Here is a 15,062-nt window from a genome sequence, read left to right on the forward strand (position 1 = left end):
GTGGAATTAATTTATGTGGATGGTAGAACAAGATGGCAGAGAAATTTCAAAACTGTATAAGCCGCTTTTAGAATGGAATATGGATGAACATGGCTTTCATAAGAACCTCAGAACGAAGTGCTAATTTAGTACACCCAATAACCATAACAATTTAGTACACCCAGTGATCACAGCAAAGAACTCCCTAACCCTAACAAAAAAAATTAAATTCAGTTTTTCCACATTGGCTTTTTATGGTATGAGCAGTTTTCCTTGTTCACATTTATGACTGCTTTTTTCTGTGCACAATTTTTGTATGGACCTTGTCATGCACATTTTTTTCTGGTTAGAATCTTTTATATGAGATACCATTACATTGCAATCTGGATTGATACTCCAACACTGGTGGCATAAGGCACTACAGCTGTGCATAGGATTGCCTGTTGGATCATTTCTGTGCGCACTTGGGGCCTGTTGGTCAATATAAAAGCATGGTAGGTGCACATAGCTATGAATGATCTGAGAAGGGCACTGGTTTGGTGTAGTGGTTACGAGTGCGGACTTCTAATTTGGCATGCCGGGTTCGATTCTGCGCTCCCCCACATGCAACCAGCTGGGTGACCTTGGGCTCGCCACGGCACTGATAAAACTGTTCTGACTGGGCAGTGATATCAGCGCTCTCTCAGCCGCACCCACCCCACAGGGTGTCTGTTGTGGGGAGAGGAATGGGAAGGCGACTGTAAGCCGCTTTAAGCCTCCTTCGGGTAGGGAAAAGCAGCATATAAGAACCAACTCTTCTTCTTCAGACTGCTCCTATGGGCTGTAGCTTATCCTATGGGCTGTCTTATCACAGACAACATTCAGTCATGTGTCCTGAGAATCCAGAACCTATAATTAACTTACCAGTTGTGTAAACAAATCAGGGCTTGAATGTGCAGACAGGGTTGTCCTGGGATCGATGATCACTATTTTATGTGCAATGATGAATTATTTGCCAGGGGGAAAAAAAGATATGTTTTGCGAGATTGAGTTTATGTAAAAAATGAAGCCTGAATTTCTGCCTCTGATGTTGTGGATTTTGCTATAAGCCCTTCAATTAAATTGCTTATTTACAACCATAGATTCTATAGATTCATAAATAATTTACTTTCCTTTCGTTATTTCTGTAGAAGAACACAGTGAAGTTCTTCAGAGTGAAGACATAGGTCACAAAGAGGAGGACCAGACTACTGTATCTGCTGATAATGTGGTAGGTATCCTTCCTACAAATTAGTACTTGTGATTACATCCGTGTTCGTATGGCAGATGTGAAGGTGTACCTATAGAATCATAGGCTTGGAAGGGAACTCCAAAGTCATCTAATCAAACCCAGTGCACAATGCAGCAACTCACAAACCTGCCTACCCACAGTGACCCCAATTTCATGCCCAAGTGATCCCCTCCACCAAAAAATCTCCAGAATTCAGCATTGCCTGAAAGGAATTTACTTATCATCCCACAGGCCCATTATGCATGGCCGCTGAAACGGCGATTTCGGGTCACATGGAAAATGCGGAGGGGGAAGAAGCTAAGCGAACCGCTTATGCACGGGACGGGACGGAATGGCGGCAAAACCCAGAGTAACCGATTATGCACATGGCGACCCCAGCGCCACTTCTGGTTGCGCTCCGGTCACCGGGAACCTGCGCTTTCTTCCGCGTTTTTTGGATCTGCGGCCGGTTGCAGCCGGCACTGTGCGTTATTGGTGATTTTAGTCGCCGCCATTCCACCCCAAATGTGCATTATTCCCCCCGTGCATAATGGGTCACAGTGGCAAGGAGCAGAGTAAAACGGTACCATCACCTCCCATGATCTGGACACGATACTCCGTTTAATACAGCCCAAAATCCCATTTGCCTTTTTAGCTATTTGCCTTTTTAGTCATCCTGGATAAAAATAAAATTATTTTTAAATGGCAGTTTTTGCAACCCTTCTATGTCTCAGCATATTTTAATATCTCTTGTAAAACTTTTGATTTTGTAATGGAATCCCCATTCTTTCTTTTTTCAGAAAATAGAAATCATAGATGATGAAGAAAGTGATATGATAAGTAATTCTGAAGTGGATCAAATGAGCTCTCTTCTGGACTACAAAGCAAGTACCTTAGCTTTGGTTTTCATATAGAAAGGTGATTAGCCAACGGTGAACCAAACTGTTCCTTTGTTGAAGGAATCATAAGAGGATGAAATTAGTTGAAGCCGTCAGCAGGTGTTGCTGTGAAACTTGAGTCCTGTGCTGTTATTTGCATCCCCTGTGTTCAAAACTGCATCTTCCTTATTATTCCCTTCCCCTCACTTGTAGAAATATGGAACATTATTCTAGTCCGGCTGCTGTATGTACACCATTTAATCTACCATGATCTTTACACTGCTGAAGTTTGTTAGATGTCATGATTTCACAAATATCTTCCATTCCTCCCCTACCAATTGGTTTGTTGGCAGAGACTGTTCGCTGCTTGGTGCACCCACCCTCCTCAGTTTGCATTTAGTGGTCAGCCTTAACTTTCTCCATCGATTTCCTAATTCTACATATATTGTTTTTGCTCTAGCCTTTTACAATGGCAGCAGTCCAGTGGGTCCACAAGGGAGTTAGGACATCAACTGCGCTGCCATCGATTGTAAAGGGGGTTTTGTGAATTTTATATTTTGTGAATTTTTATTGACATTATATTTTGTAAACTGCCACGAAACTGCTGGGCCAAGAGTGGTGGTCTGTAAATCAAATAAATAAATAGGTCTTTAAAATGTGTGGTCAGTGCTCAGTTACGAGATGCTGGTTATTGACGAGCATGACCGATGCTTGATTTGCCTGGGTGAAGCACACTTGGTGGCTACATGCCCTGTATGCCAAAATTTCACTCCGAAGGTGCACTGCATTACAGTGGCCAGACATAAAGCAGCACTTTGGGAGAAAGCTTTGTCAGCAGATCCTCCCACGAAAGGCTCATCATTCTCGATCGGTTCCGAGGCCAGGCTCTCCTTCAGTTTGATCTGTGGCTACCATAGAATCATAGAGTTGGAAGGGGCCACACAGGCCATCTAGTCCAATCCCCTCCTCAATGCAGGATCAGCTCAAAGCATCCTAAAGCATCCAAGAAAAGTGTGTATCTAACCTTTCCTTGAAGACTGCCAGCAAGGGGGAGCACACCACCTCCTTAGGCCGCCTATTCCACTGCTGAACTACTCTGACTGTGAAAATATTTTTCCTGATATCTAGCATATATCGTTGTACTTGTAGTTTAAATCCATTACTGCGTGTCCTTTCCTCTGCAGCCAATGGGAACAGCATCCTGCCCTCCTCCAAGTGACAACCTTTCAAATACTTAAAGAGTGCTATCATGTCCCCTCTCAACCTCCTTTTCTCCAGGTTGAACATTCTGCAGATCTCATTGACCTATCTGAAAATTCAGATTGCAGTCCTTCAATTTATCCATCAGAACATCATGGGGAACATTATCAAAAGCTTTACTAAAATCCAAGTAAACGACATCAACCGAATTATGTTGTGACATACAATGCCTTATGCTGTGACATACAATGCCTCTTGGGGGGAGGCTCAGACACCAAACGCTGTCCAGTGGAAGGAGTAGCTGGAATAGGCAATCTCTTAGGAACCTTAGACTCCGAGGAAACGGGTTGTTTAGGAGGTCTGTTAACAGCATCCGAACTGGTAAGCATCACAGAAAATTGGTGGAATAATTCTCATGACTGGAATGTAATAGTGGATGGATATGAACTGTTAAGAAAAAACATAATAGATCGAAGAAGTGGAGGAGTGGCACTGTACGTGAGGAAAGGGCTTACCTGTCAGGAAATTCTAGTGAAAGAGAGTATATCTACAGTGGAAAGCATCTGGGTGAAAATAAGCGAGGGGAAAACAAACAGTGTGGTGGTTGGATGCTTTGGGCTGATCATGCGTTGAGCAGGGGGTTGGACTAGATGGCCTGTATGGCCCCTTCTAACTATGATTCTATGATAAAACTCGCTCTCCTTGTTCATCCTCCACTGCCCTATATGTTCATCCAACAGGGTCATTACCATCTACTGAGACTCCATCCCTCCAGCAGCTGTTGACTTAGGAGTTTGCTCTGGATTTTGAGGATGAAGATTCTGTGGTTACACCGGCCCAGTATCGTCCTATTACCTGGAGACTTTTGAATCATCCCATCATGGACCGTTCCCCAATATATATGGGCCAATAGGACTGTTCATTGGAAGAGTTGGAGGGCAATGCCACTCTTGACCTTCCCGATAGTGCGTCTGTTCTAGGTTCCAACTGAGCGTCCTATGTTGAAGTTGAAACGGAGGCTGTTCCCCCTCAGAAGAGCCCTGAAACAGCTTCTGAACCATCATCAGACAACACAGTGATGCATCCAGCCTCTACCTCCCCCCGTGAGGATGTATGATGAGGAGGTTCTGTGGATGGCAAAGGCCGTTGAGTTGAATGTGTCAACCTCTGATGCTAGACCTTGAAACAAAATCCTTAGCTGTCTGTACTCTAGCATACCTACTGTCATAGCCCTTTCAATTATACAAGGCTTCGAGGACTTGACCTATTTGGAACATGTCAGCATCTGTGCAACTCGCCCCTAAGAAAATTGAATCTCTGTATTATATTAAGCCTGACTCCATACACCCTTCTTCTGACTCCTCTATCGTCGAGGATATGCAATTTAAGAGAAAACCCTTTGAGCACTTGACTTCTGTTGATCAGGAGTGAAGGTGGCTAGACACAGTAGAAAGATGTACTTTTCCTCTGTACTTAGCATCAGAATAGCTAACTCTCAGGTCATCATTGGGACATTCCAGCTCTGTCTTTGGGAGAGTCTGTCCAAATATATCGATCTGCTTCCTGAGGAACAAAGGGAATTGGTCCGTATGGTGCCCAATGAAGCCATCCGAACCTCGAAACAAAGCATCAGCACAGGGAAGCATGCTGCTGACATTGCCAGATCTATGGCTTCTGCAGTTTCTTCAAGGCATCATTCTTGGCTGAAAAACATCTTGCTTCCTTTGGAGACCAGAATCAAGGTTGAAGATACGTCATTTGAAAAGTATTCCCAAGGCTTTTTGCTCTGCGGGTAGGAATTTGCTGGCTGTCCCCACACCTCAGGAGGTGCGCCTGACCTCAACTGGGGCCAGGACCTTTACATGAGCTGGCTGGACCGGGGGTGGCAGTCAGTACATAAATAGATTAAAAATATTTGTACCCCAGTCAGCATAATTTTTGCCAGCTTTTTCCAGAAGGTAGAGGCATGTCTGCAAACCCCCTGTATATGAAGGAAATCCGCTTTATTTTCTTTAGAGAACCAACAATAAGTTACATCAGTCTTATAGATCTTTGTTAATCTTAAAGGAGTTTAGTGTCACTTATAAATCATTTTTATCAAATTTTCTCTCAATGCAAGACATACTGTAAAGATAATGCCTTGAGTAAAGATGGATTTCCATTTTACATCATCTAATTTATTATCCTTTTGCCATCTAACAAGGAAAACTCTATCTGGTTCCATCTTTAGGATTAGTTTCTAAAGAGTCATTTGTATAATAATTTTTTCACTGGAAAATAAAGGGATCCTCATTCAATTTACAAATGAGCAACCATCAGACCTATAGAATCTATGATAGTGATCAAGTGTCCTTCAACAATGTGGCTGTATACCTGTGAAAGAGACAGCTAAGATAGTTAGTATTTGCTGGTGTATAAGACTACTTTTCCCCCCTGAAAAACATGCCTCCAAGTGTGGGGGTCGTCCTATACGCTGGGTGCACTTCAGTTGGGATAGACATAGCTGCCCATAGTGGCCCATAGTACTGTATTGTAATGCAACAAACTCTATATTTTGAGTGGAAATGTTGGGGGGTCGTCTTATACGCCGGCAAATACGGTACTTATGTTCTGAAGCTATTTTACATGCCCAAATTAGATTTCTCTTTTCCACAAACAAGAAAGTGCTTTTCATATTTTCTTCCTTGTATATTCTACAAGACGGAAGATAGCAATCAGTCTCTTCCTAGCCCTATTGTTGAACTTCTCCATGTCACGCATCTGCTGTGCCCTCAAAGTCTATTTGTTCAGAATGATCGCTGTGGAATTCTAATTTGCAAGTCATCTTAGTAAATGAGGGTAAAGAAATCATTCATGCTTGTTAAAATGCTTTTTCTACTTGCCAGTTTTCCTCACACCTTTCATTTTCATTTTAATTTCAGCGGGGGGGGGGGATTAAAAACCCAGTTCAAATAGTCTTAAAAGAAAGAGTGAATCACTTCTTTCTTTATAATTTCTAGTGTCATGAGCTCAGCAGCATTTCAGCGAGTTCTAAGGAATATCACTCCTGTGTCATCTGCTTTCTGGTGATAATTACAATTTTATTATTCCTAGCTACTATCTATTCTGTGTAATTTTCACTTTTTACCTGGAATTAGCACAGGTCTAGAAATCTGCTGTGTTGATGCTACTAAGAAGAGAGCCAATCAATCATTCAGCACCAAAGATGGAATCTTAAGTTTGGAAAAGGAATTTATAGGCTGTCTAGTTCAGCCACAAAAGGAGTACCCCAACGAAGCCCATACAAGTCACATTACATTCAGTTGCTTTTGGGAATTGGTCAAAACTGAAGGCAGCAGTATTAGGAAACTCAGTTGTTCTTCAGATCAGGGCATGGCTGCCAGTAATCACTGTGTGCCCTTGAACAAAGAATCCATGCTGCCCACTCCTCACCACAATATGACTGTAATCCAACCCATGAATCTAAGTTCGTAATTTTATATTTGTACACACTTGCATATGTATACCAGTATTAGGACACATCTGATGTAGTAGGCCGTAGTTCTCAGAAGTTCACATAATAAATGTATAGTATGTAAAACAGCAAGAAATATATTTACATATACTCTTGTACCTTTACCTAACACAAAAGCAGAGGCAATTTGATTATGTACTTATACTGCCTGAGAAGTACAGTGATCACTGGGAGGAGACGACTGAGAGGGGATCTGATAACCATCTTCAAGTATTTAAAAGGGTGCCATATAGAGGATGGAGCAGAATTGTTCTCTCTTACCCGAGAGGGACAGACCAGAACAAATGGGATGAAATTATTTCAAAAGAAATTCCTTCTAAACATCTGGAAGAAGTTCCTGACAGTTAGAGCGGTTTCTCAGTGGAACAGGCTTCCTCGGGAGGTGGTAGGTTCTCCATCTTTGGAGATTCTTAAACAGAGGCTGGATAGCCATCTGACGGAGAGGCTGATTCTGTGAAGGCAAAGGGGTGGCAGGTTACAGTAGATGAGCGATTGGGATGTGAGTGTCCTGCATAGTGCAGGGGGTTGGATGACTCATGAGGTTCCTTCCAACTCTGTTATTCTATGATTCTCTTTGATTTACCTGACATTTTCTTGTCCAACAGGTATGAGAAGGAAATGAGACTAATACTGACAAAGAAGGGGGCAGAATTGGAAGTAGGGATACAGAAATGAAGGCAGATGATGACAATAGGAGCAGAAAGAATAAAAGTGTGGGAAAGAGGGAACGAAATTAAGAAAAATTGAAAAGGTGTTTTATTTTTTTATAGCATTTTCAAGGCCCCGTCTTGGGGCCATCGGCCGGGGAGATATGTGTGCTTCCCTTCAAATCTCCAGCTCATCCCCAGAGTTGGAGGAACTGTTGCTGACACGACCTCAACCTTGTGAGGTTATATTGCAAAGCACAGGGTTGACATGGCTTGTTTCATTGAAACATGGGCACCAGAGGGGGAGACTGTTGCCCTAAATGATCTGGTGCTGCCCAGGTATTCAGTCCTGCATCAGCCTTGGATACATGGTAGGGGAAGAGTGGTGGAAGTCCTGGTTTGGGAGACCTTCAGAGCTCTCCCAGCACTATTGATCCCAGGGACTGTATGTTGGTTTAGGATGGGAATCAGTCAAGAATGTGGCCATCTGGGTGGTGTACCACTCACCCAATGCATCCCCGGATGCCTTGCTGGGCCTTCTGGAGGCGACAGCTGCCTGGATGTTGCAGTTTCCTAGAATTCTGATGCTCGGTGGGATGTTGTTTAAGGGGAGCAGTGCATTTTTTCTACAGGCTGTTGATTACAGCCATATTTACAGTATGTGTGTGTATTAGAATGTCCAAAATATGAAGTATGATTACATAAACCAGTCCAAGCACTTAAAGTGTATACTAATTTTTAAATTGTAATAAAATATGCTTGGTTGATTGATTTATTATATTTATATACCACCCACCCCGGCGGCTCAGGGCGGTTTACATAATAACATAAGAACAATACATGGAACTGTCTATAAAACATTTGACTAACCGTGCAATAATAACTGATAATTGTAAACATATAACATTATAATAGTATAACCAATAAACAATACAACGGTGCAAAATACAAACAGGTCCAGAGTATACAGGTGGTGTTCTGAGGGGGGGGGGGAGCAGGGGGCATTTGGTCGCTGTTGGTTATATCTGGTCTTAACCATATGCCTGGCGGAAGAGCTCCTCCTTGCAGGGCCTGCGGAACTGTTTAAGCTCCATCAGGGCCCTGATCTTCTCCGGGAGCTCGTTCCACCAGGTGGGAGCCAGAACAGAAAATGTTCTTGCCCTGCTTGAGACCAGGCGGATTTCTTTAGGGCCAGGGACCTTTAGCTGGTTGGTAGCAGTGGAGCGCAGGGCTCTTTTGGGGCCATAGGCAGGGAGGCGATCCCTCAGGTACACTGGGCCCTGACCACGTATGGCCTTGAAGGTAATTACCAGAACCTTTAGTCTGACCAGGAATTCAACTGGCAACCATTGCAGTTGATGGAGAATGGGCCAGATGTGGGACCTCCACAGTGTTGCAGTGAGGATCCTGGCCGCTGCATTTTGAACCAGCTGTAGTTTCCGGGTCAAGACTAAGGGCAGGCCTGCATAGAGCGAGTTACAAAAGTCCAGTCTAGAGGTGACAGTCGCATGGATCACTGTGGCTAGGTGTTCTGGGGCCAGGTAAGGCGCTAGTAGCTTGGCTTGGCGGAGGTGGTAGACTGCCAACCACGCTACCTTTGTGATCTGGGCTTCCATTGTGAGGGAAGTGTCTAGAATCACACCTAATTTCCTGGCGGAGTGAGCCATAGAGAGCTGCACACCATCCAGGACAGGCAGGCGCACTTCCTCACATGGGCCCTTCCTATCTCCGTCTTTGAAGGATTGAGCTTCAGATGACTCTGCTTGAGCTATCTCGTCATTGCTTCCAGGCAGCTGGCTAATGCTTCTGGGGGAGAGTCAGGGCGGCCATCTATCAGGAGGAAGAGCTGGGTGTCATCTGCATATTGATGGCAACCCAGCCCAAACTTTTGTACCAGTTGTGTGAGAGGGCGCATGAAGATGTTGAATAGGATAGGAGAGAGGACTGCTCCTTGTGGGACTCCACAAGTAAGTTGTTGGCGGTCTGATGTTCTCTCTCCTATTGCTACCCTTGTCCACGATCCCGGAGGAAGGAAATCAGCCATTGAAGGGCTGTCCCTTGTATTCCGGCATCGATGAGGCGGCGAGCTAGTAGCTCATGATTGACTGTGTCGAACGCTGCTGAGAGGTCTAGTAATATCAGCAGTGCCAACCCGCCTCGGTCCAACTGGCGACGGAGGTCGTCCGCCAGGGCGACTAGCGCTGTCTCTACCCCATGGCCAGGCCGGAAGCCTGACTGGGATGGGTCTAGGACCGAAGCTTCTTCCAGGTACTCCGTCAGTTGGTTTGCGACTGCTTCCTTCTAATAAGTTCCTTCTATTAAGCTGTTCTCTCCCTTGTCCCGTTTCTCCCCCCCCCTTCCAATGATGCCATTCTTGGTGTGCTTTCCTGTATTATTAACTCTGTTTAATTTTTCTCCATGTCTGCACAATTGCTGACTATAGGAACAACATAGTTCATTATTGCTTCCCAAATGCTAACGTTTTTTTAAATTTTATTTATTTGTTTTGGGATTTATATTCCTCCCTGCCTTTGAAAAATCAGAGTCTGATGTATTTGCTTGCCTCCACCTTCTCCTTAGAATGAAGAAGTGAGGTTCATGGAAAATGAACTGGAGCACCAGAAACAGAAGTATTTTGAACTACAGACTTTCACCAGGAGTTTGATACTTGCTATCAAAACAGATGATAAAGAACAGCAGCAGGTAAAATGAAGCGCATGCAGATGAGAACTTGACTGAAGAACTTTACTTCGAGTGATGCTCCTCTCAAAGGTGGAACTCTGGTTTTCCTGTTCTTTCTCTCTTTCTTCTTAGGTTTTTGAGAGCCAGTTTGGTGTGGTTGGGAGTGCGGACTTCTAATCTGGCATACCGGGTTCGATTCTGCACTCCCCCACATGCAGCCAGCTGGGTGACCTTGGGCTCCCCACAGCACTGATAAAACTGTTCTGACCGAGCAGTGATATCGGGGCTCTCTCAGCCTCACCCACCTCACAGGGTGTTTGTTGTGGGGAGAGGAATGGGAAAATGACTGTAAGCCGCTTTGAGCCTCCTTTGGGTAGGGAAAAGCGGCGTATAAGAACCAACTCTTCTTCTTTTCGTTATCATTTTAGCGACAGCAAGTGCAACGTAGTGTCAGACTAAGCACTGAGAAAAATCAGGTTTGACTCTCCTCTTTACTACGAGAGTTCTCTGGGTGACCTTGAGTCAGTCACACACTTTTAGCTGAATCTGCTTCAGAGGGTTGTGAGAGGAGAGAACTATGGAAGCCACTTTGGGCCTCCTTGGGGGAGAAGAGTGGGATTTAAATGAAGTAAAATAAAATAAAAGTGTTGTATTTAATTTGTTGCTTCAGTATGTTGCTTTGAAACTCTTACACCGAAGAACTACCATATATACTCAAGTATAAGCCAAGAGGGGCTTCTTCAGTGTAAAAAATGTGCTGGAAAACTCGGTTTATACTCGAGTATATACGATAATTGTGGTTAACAATACTACTGACAGGCTATTAAAGGGGTCTTTGCTTTTGTGACTCCTGTGGAAGGTGGCAGAGTCCAGGGAGTCATTTGCAGTGCTCAGGTGGTCTTTCTTTTGAAAGCCAGTTTGGTGTAGTGGTTAGGAGTGTGGACTTCTAATCTGGCGAGTCGGGTTCGATTCTGCACTCCTCCACATGCAGCCAGCTGGGTGACCTTGGGCTCGCCACAGCACTGAGAAAACTGCTCTGACCGGGCAGTGATATCAGGGCTCTCTCAGCCTCACCCACCTCACAGGGTGTCTGTGGTGGGGAGAGGAAGAGAAGGCGATTGTCAGCCTCTTTGAGACTCCGTCGGGTAGAGAAAAGCAGCATATAAGAACCAACTCTTCCTCTTCTTCTTGAACCAAGGATTACAGTCCACCAAAGGTTACAGCAAGTTCTTGTTCTTTGTATTTTATATCCTTCACAGGCACTTCTGGCAGATTTACCTCCAGAGTTAGAAGAAATGGATTTCAATCATGCCTCTCCTGAACCTGATGATACCTCATTCAGTTTGTCGTCATCGTCAGAGAAAAATGCCTCAGACAGTTTGTGATGCTCCATCAGAGGAAATAAGACATCATAGTTTGCTTAGTGTGTATGTTTTGAACTAATTGCGTTTTAGCCAATACCCTAAAATATGAAGGGCAGGAATGGGGGGTGGGGGGTGGAGGCAGAGTAGCAACCTTGCATAGTGGCTCGGTTGCCAGTAGCTGCTGATTTGGAACTTTGTTTTTTGACGGATGTGAAAGCCACTTGAGAAAACAGACATTAAGCTTCCAGCAGCTATGCTTCAACTATGGTACCTTCATAATTGTCAGCATTAACTGCATTGTTAACTAAGTCCTGAAACGAGTGGGGCATCAAGACTGGAAGAAAGGTGCCCAGTTACGTTAATAGTTCAGGGTGGCCCATCAGTCCTGTTTAGTGTGATATTTGCCTTCTCTCTCTCTCTCTCTTTTGCCCCCCCCCCTTCTCAGGTAGGTGGACTGACCATTGGAAACTATGGGTTTGAAGAGGTGGGTCGGCAAAAAGCCGAACCTTCACAGAAATGACGTTGCAAACCAGGGATCAAGCTAAAGAAATGTTTGCTTACTATGTGACTAACTATTGTATCTTCTCTTCTTTCCCCACTACATGGAAAACTCCAATAAATTATTTTATGTATAACAGCAGGCAGGAACTCTGGGTGAAATTAGGCACCTCGTATTGCATATGCTTGTTTGTTGGAAGAAGTACTGTTTTACAGGAGTAGGGTGGTTTGACAAAGTATTTTACCCTTTAGCATGGCAATAACTCCGAGGTAATGGCTACACACGTATCGTGCACAGATTCTGAAGGTATATTTTGTGGCTTACCTTCAAGAGAAGTTGAATCTGGTTTGTAATTCAAACTAGAGCCTCATCTCTAACCCCCCCCCCCCAGCTGCCAGTAAGAAGAATTGGGAAACAGAGTATGGGGGGGGGGGGGAGTGTCAAGCTCAAATATATTTTTCTTTAAGACAGACAGTGACTCAAGAATGGGTGGGATGTGAAATTCCCAAGGAAGCCCTTCAGATACTAGTTCTTACCTAGACTAGGATTTATTTTAACTCCCCCCCCCCCAAAGAAAACCCTATCATGCTCCAACTCAAAATTAGCCCCAGTATATGATCCCCAAATGGAAATTGCTTTCATGTAGTCCTGACTCTGAATTCTCTTCCTTCAGCTTGTTAGGTAGCTATAAGCCAGAGAAAATCTGAGCTCTGAGATGAATGCATTTGAATCATTTGTGTGTCTGAATAGATCAAAATCCTGATGTGTATCAGCTGTTCAGAATTATGATACTCACATGTCCAATTTGTCTTTGTATTCTTCCCCTCTTTATTTTCTACCAGTGCAGAGGACTGCCTCTGTTAACTGACTGTTTTCAGGATTTTGATTTACAACTCCTTTTTATTTTGTGTTTAATTGGATAATGAAACAGTTGGATACAAATTTATGTTGCCAAGCGAAAGATATATAGTGTGGGGAAGGGCTGTTTCTGGGTTGTTGTTTTTGGTCTGTGGAATTTTATTTCTTCAGTGAAAATAGGAAAGAAATGACAGCAGTCACAGTTGCCTTGGTGCCATGGCAAGAAAACACACAGAAAACCTGCTGTTTTCCCCACTTTGAGAATCCTGTCCTTTTATTCTTAAAACAACCTTGCAAACAGCTTAGACTTTCTAGAACCCTCCATGTTCTCTTCTGTCCATAAATTCTTTATGTTCCTGTTCTTCTCTCCCCCTCTCAATTTATCTTGTTTGTTCTCCTACCTAACTGCCTTCCCTGAAAGATACAGAAAAGACAACCATTTACATGGATCTCCAGACATTGGCTTGGGTACATAACAAGTCCAAATTGTTTGCCACTGACCTTGACTTTCTGTCTTCGGAGATGGGTCAGTCTTGATGGTGGTCTTTGCTGAATACCGCATGAGAAACCTCCACTCCATAGACTGTTTTGCACTGAACATAGATCTGCTGAAATCATCTAAGTATGGAGAACAGTAGGAATTTCTCCAGAATTGCAGAGTGGACATACTTTGTAGATCCTGCTGAAGATATAAATGTGCATGTCTCCCAAAAGATTATTGTTGCAGGCAAGAAGGAAGGGAGGGGGTTGCAATATTTGCCAGGAAGCAAATATTCCTGTGTGAAAATGGTATAATTTTCTAGCATAATTCTGCAGGGTTTTTTTTTTAAACAATTTTGTGTCATTGTGGTTTGCAAAATTCAGCAGAGTGGTTAAGAAGCTCCAATGGCACTCAAACCACTAGAAATGCCTCTGTCTCTTGAGTCTTCATGAGGTGTTGCACAGTCATTTTTCAGCATATCTTTGTGTCCTCAAGGACTGGTAAGTTGCTTTTTAAAGAAATGCAATCTTGACATTCTCAGGAAGCTGAATTCTGTGCCATGCTTCCATCATGTGTGTGTCTTCTACACTCTTACGGAATCATGGTGGCATGCAGACAGCCCTTGAAGGGGAAGATTACAAATAGGCCTTGAAAATTATGCCTAAGTAAAAGCAGGAGTAAATAAGCTTCTTAGTGGGAAAGATAGGAGAGGCTAAGGCACTAGACTAGATGGTACCAGTGGAATACAACCAGGGACAATTCACAGCACACTTGGGCAGTGTAAGAAGCTAGATAATTTATTCTTCTTGCCCCACCCTCCCACTTCTCATTTGAAGGCGTGGACAGGTATTTGACTTCACACAAGACATTACCTGCCAACCATATACCTATCATATTTACATTCTGCATGCCCACACTATTTTCCACTCCTACAATAAATGTACATTGCATTAAATAAACTTTACTAAAGAGGACAAACAGCATGTTTACGGAGATATGTTGGATAGAAAAAGTGGAAAGATTTGAATAGGAGTTCATGCTTTGCCCTGCCCCCAAGTCCAGTGTTTCAGTAGAATAGCTGTGTATAGGGTACTTGCCTGTACCACTCTCTCAGTGCAGAGGTATTCTAGATAGCTGAGGCTCCTTTCTGGATGTGTGGAAGGAACTCTCCACATTGCAGGTTTTATATTAGCATGGACAGAATAGAGACAAATGTGATTGCATGGCAAAATTACCTTTTTCGGTGTGGAACTTTAGTTCCACGTACCGCTTCCAGTTGCTCGGCAATGACAGTTGCTGAACCAGATACGGTGCTTAGTTATGGACATGGTGTATGTTCCAATTAGTAAAGTCCTCACCAATTAATTAGGCCTCTTGACTTTTCCCAAGTAAACAAATGCTTTAGAGAAAGCAGTAGCAAGTGGGTGTCAGTATAAATTAAAGGCAACCAGAACTTCAAAAGCTAACATTTCAGCCAAAAGTTTTTTTCTTTTTTCTTAACTATTTCCTGTGCAAATCCTCCATCCATAAAGAGACTGAACTCTTACTTTTTTTCCTGAAATTTAGATTAAAATGAATTCTGTGGGTTTGAATATTGCTTAGACGCATACCATTTGAATGATTATTCTGGGAAGAAATTGAAATTGATTGACTGACTTGCATAGTTTCAATTCACAAAATTTATGTTTTCCCTCTGAGGCCAGGAAGACAT

At 43.4% G+C, this 15,062-nt stretch overlaps 1 protein-coding gene across 9 annotated transcripts in view; it reads left to right on the top strand.

Annotated features, from left to right (window-relative positions):
- The window catches only part of HDX (highly divergent homeobox), a 56,314-nt gene extending 41,923 nt beyond the window's left edge, over nt 1-14,391 (top strand). For 7 of the 9 annotated variants that reach the window (XM_077308971.1, XM_077308976.1, XM_077308968.1 and 4 more), the window contains 4 exons: nt 1,149-1,228; nt 2,029-2,112; nt 10,048-10,170; nt 11,409-14,391. In XM_077308971.1, the coding sequence (XP_077165086.1) occupies nt 1,149-1,228; nt 2,029-2,112; nt 10,048-10,170; nt 11,409-11,534 (413 nt within the window). In that variant the 3' untranslated portion in view covers nt 11,535-14,391. Of the gene's footprint in view, nt 1-1,148; nt 1,229-2,028; nt 2,147-10,047; nt 10,171-11,408 lie in introns of those variants that run through there. The other 2 variants (XM_077308969.1, XM_077308975.1) reach the window with 2 other exon arrangements.
- Nucleotides 14,392-15,062: the final 671 nt, after the last annotated feature.

Source organism: Paroedura picta, chromosome 13, assembly GCF_049243985.1.
Source record: "Paroedura picta isolate Pp20150507F chromosome 13, Ppicta_v3.0, whole genome shotgun sequence".
Classification (NCBI taxonomy): domain Eukaryota; kingdom Metazoa; phylum Chordata; class Lepidosauria; order Squamata; family Gekkonidae; genus Paroedura; species Paroedura picta.